The following is a 3,993-nucleotide window of genomic DNA, read 5'->3' on the forward strand; positions in this document are numbered from 1 at the left end:
TGTCTAATAAAAAATTATGATTACGATGTGTTTTTAAATCTTTCAATGAAATACTTTTAAAGAGAAATAAAAAGTTATTCACTTTGGGAAAAAATTATTCATTATTCGAATTTCTACTAAATTTTTATTAATCGTTCAATACGGGTAACCGTAACCGTAAAAACCGCAAAACCGGTTTTGAACCGTCGTAATCGTTATTAACCGGTTAATCGGTTAACCGGTTACCCGGTTTTTAAGAGCTCATCTAGACTCTATCCTCGCGGAACGACGGACATTCGTTTACGATATCCGCGCTAGTGCTTCCGCGACTCACGGTCTATACCGGCGGGATCGAAGCTGGCGCGACTAGCTGGCCGTACCTTCGCGGCTTGGAATTAGCGGACCCGGATTACTGTTCGGCGGATCCGGTCGACGTGCTCCTCGGCGCCAACATTTACGCGTTGATTCTTAGCGAAGGACTCCGGAAGGGAGGGCCGCGCGAGCCTGTCGCACAGAACACGGCGTTGGGATGGATCCTCTCGGGAGTGATCGCCGATTCCGTCTCCGGACACGTCGCGTACACGCACCATTGTCGAATCGAGGAGGATCTAGTGAATGTAGAACGCCGGTTTTGGGAGCAGGAGGAAGCTCCGTCGAAAACAGCGGCTCTATCGAAGGAGGAAGTGGAGTGCGAGAGACATTTCGTCCGGACGCATTCGCGCCGGTCCGACGGACGCTACGTGGTGCGCCTTCCTTTCGTCTCGTCGCTCCCGGATCTTTCCGGAACGCGTCGCGTGGCCGAGCGAGTTGCGAAGTATGGAGAGCCGGTTTGCGCGGGATGCCGCCCTTCATGCCGCGTACATGGATTTTATGAAGCAATATGCTGAGCTGGGGCATATGACGCCGATCCACGCCAACGACTTAAACGGGATTCGCGTTTGCTACCTGCTGCATCACGGCGTTATGCGGGCGACGAGCTCTACGACCAAGCTGAGGGTGGTATTTAATGGCTCAGCCACAGTGTCAACCGGGGATTCGTTAAATCAGCACCTGATGGTCGGACTTAACTTGCTGCTGGCGCTGACGGACGTACTTACGCGATGGCGCCGCCACCGATTCGTATTCGCCACTGACATCGAGAAGATGTATCGGCAGATTGACGTCCATCAGGAGGATGTGGACCTGCTGAGGATTCTCTGGCGGTTTGATCCCAGAGAGCCTATGCAGGAGTATTGGCTCACCACCGTCACGTACGGCTTAGCCTGTTCTCCACATCAGGCGATTCGGACGATGCACCAGCTCGCCAAGGACGAGAGGCATCGATTTCCGGAGGGAGCAGGCATTCTGGAAGAAGACACTTACATGGACGACGTAATCTCCGGTGCGAAAACTCTAGCTGCCGCCTTAGAGAAACGGAGACAGTTGGAGCAGATCTGCATGGCGGGCGGCTTCCCGCTGAAAAAGTGGTCAGCCAATGACGAAGCTCTCCTAGAAGACGTGCCAGTGGAGGATCGACTGCTAAAGGAGTCTCGAGGCTGGCAACCGGGTGAGAGCCATCTGACATTAGGCTTGCGGTGGCACCCACATGAGGATCAATTTTCCTATACGACGCAGTTGATCCGGACGGAAACGTTCACTAAGCGAACAGTCCTCTCGCTGACTGCGAGACTGTTCGATCCTCTGGGGTGGCTCGCCCCTGTCACGGTGCGAGCGAAGATTCTATTCCAGTCTACGTGGTTGTTAGGGATCGATTGGGACGAGCCGCTCCCCGAGGAGGATGCCCGAAACTGGCGGGAATTCCAGTCTGACCTCCCCTCCCTGGAAGCCATCCGCGTCCCGCGCTGGCTGGCGAGCGGAGCCGAGGACTGCCGCCTGGAACTGCATGGTTTCGCCGATGCCTCGGAGCGAGCCTATGCCGCCGTCGTCTACTTACGAATCGAGAGCGGAGACGGCAAGGTAGAAGTGAGGCTACTCGAGGCTAAGACGAAAGTCGCCCCACTGAAACAGGTGACTTTGCTTCGGATGGAGCTTAGTGCCGCCGCCCTGCTTGTGCGAATCGCGGAACACGCTCAGAGAATCCTCGAGGCGAAGGATGTCCCTTCGCATCTGTGGTCGGACGCCAAGGTGGTGCTGGGTTGGATCCGCGGACATCCATCATCTTGGAAGACTTACGTGGCCAATCGAGTGAGCGAAATCCAGACGACGCTGCCTGACGCAATATGTCCCCGGCCGAGAAAACCCCGCCGATTGCGCTTCGCGCGGCATATCTCCGGAGGAGCTGGTGAACCACCCACTCTGGTGGCAAGGACCGCCGTGGCTTAAAACCGAATCCAGCCCGTGGACAGCCATTCAAGCGACCGAGCTTCCTGTTGATCTGCCGGATCGACGGACAAATGTGCACGCTGCAGCCATTTCTACGGAGAAGGTCGACGAGCCTCCGGAGTTGACGGAATGCTCCTCACTACAACGACTGTTGCGGTGAACTGCCTGGTGTCGTCGCTGGCTGCGGCGATTGCCTCAGCGGAGGACCGTTGCCGACTCGCAGGCCGATCTCGAGGTTCCGTTCGTGCTCCAGTCTTCTGAGCTCGATGAGGCACGCCGTTGCTGGATCCGAGTGGTGCAGGAGGCTGCATTTAGCGAGGAGCTGAGAGCGATCTCAAAGGGCGAGCAGCTGCCGGCGCCGGCTTGCGAGTTTCAGCCAGGCTCGTCGGAATTTTCCGGAACGGGAGTCTCACGACGTACCGTCCGGTGGCCGTACGTTCGTGGGTGCGCACGAAGATCTCTTCGCATTCTTCCTCTTCAGGCGTGAGAGCGGCGGGAGCAGAGACGTCGGTTTCCTGCTCCCAGAAGCGGCGCACTAGATCGACTAGTTCGTGGTCGGCAGTGCATTGAAGAGAAGTGCGGTGCCCTTCTGTTGCACCACAGCCCCCCGAGAGGATCCAACCGAGGACCGTCTTCTGCGCGATGGGCGCTTCAGGCCCGCCCTTGCGGATACCGTCTTCGAAGATGATGGAGCAGACTTCCGCTCCGAGGAGTATCTCGACTGGATCGTTATCCAGGAACTGCGGGTCGGCCAGAGGAAGTCCCTGAATGTGTAGCCACGCTGGAGCGCGCCTCGTAGTCGAGCCCTGATATAGCAAAAGACGCGGCAGAACGAACGCGACGGCGGAGATTGTAGACCCGGTCGTGATGGAGGTGATGCTCACTGTCACCTTCCCGCGGGTCGATCCCGATTTTGAGCCGCCGATCCCGAAGATTGACACGGCGGAGTACGAGCGTTTAAGGCGGAGCTGCTGAGCCAGAAATTCTGAGATAATCGATACTTCAGATCCCTGATCGATTAGAGCTCTCACGGCGTGAGGATCTCCAAGGCGGTCGGCGACCATCACCCGCGCGGTTGCCAGAAGAACGGCCTTGCTATCTTCGTCTTGACGCACTGCGGATAGTGCGCTGACTTCTGCGGGTTTCGGCTCTACGGGTTTCGGCGCGGGGACTTGAGCCTCGTGGAGCATTGTGTGGTGCCGAGATTTGCACGTCAGGCACGTTTTTGACGATTGGCACTTCGCGATCATGTGATTACCGAGGCAGTTGTAGCATAGCCAATTAGTCTCGACGAAAGATTTACGCTCATTGGCCGGCTTGGCCTTGAAATCGTTGCAAGTCATTAGGGTGTGCTTTCCTTTGCACAACGCGCACTGGATCGAAGCTACGTTTCGCGGCGTGAGTTTTCGCGGATCGTATCTCTGTGGCTTTCGACGCAGGTTTCGGTTTCGCGGCATTGAGTGTTAGTATGCGCTTGGTCATAAAGTCCGTGAGTGCCGTGTGATCCGGTGGATTGATGGAGTCGCAGATGGAGGACTCCCACTCGAGACGCGTACGCGGATCAAAGAGCTCGACTACGAGGTGGTTGAAGAGGTCCATCCCGTGGGACTCGATAGGCCGGCCAATGCTCTCCTGCGCGTTAACAGCGGCCGTCGCGGCGTTGGAAATTCGGCTAAGTTCATCGGCGGTATC

The 3,993-nt window shown here is 56.7% G+C and overlaps 1 protein-coding gene across 1 annotated transcript; it reads left to right on the top strand.

Annotated features, from left to right (window-relative positions):
• The first annotated feature begins 795 nt into the window (after positions 1–795).
• LOC112465780 lies at positions 796–2,301 on the top strand. Its single transcript, XM_025033505.1, has one exon. It carries the CDS (start codon positions 796–798, stop codon positions 2,299–2,301), a length of 1,506 nt encoding a protein of 501 aa, XP_024889273.1.
• Positions 2,302–3,993: the final 1,692 nt, after the last annotated feature.

The sequence above is a fragment of the Temnothorax curvispinosus genome, unplaced genomic scaffold (assembly GCF_003070985.1).
Source record: "Temnothorax curvispinosus isolate PA1 unplaced genomic scaffold, ASM307098v1 QBEX01015521.1, whole genome shotgun sequence".
NCBI classification, from domain to species: Eukaryota; Metazoa; Arthropoda; class Insecta; order Hymenoptera; family Formicidae; genus Temnothorax; species Temnothorax curvispinosus.

Excerpts from the sequence above, each read along its gene's own strand:
- LOC112465780 (XM_025033505.1), top strand. The coding sequence starts at position 796 with ATGGAGAGCCGGTTTGCGCGGGATGCCGCCCTTCATGCCGCGTACATG.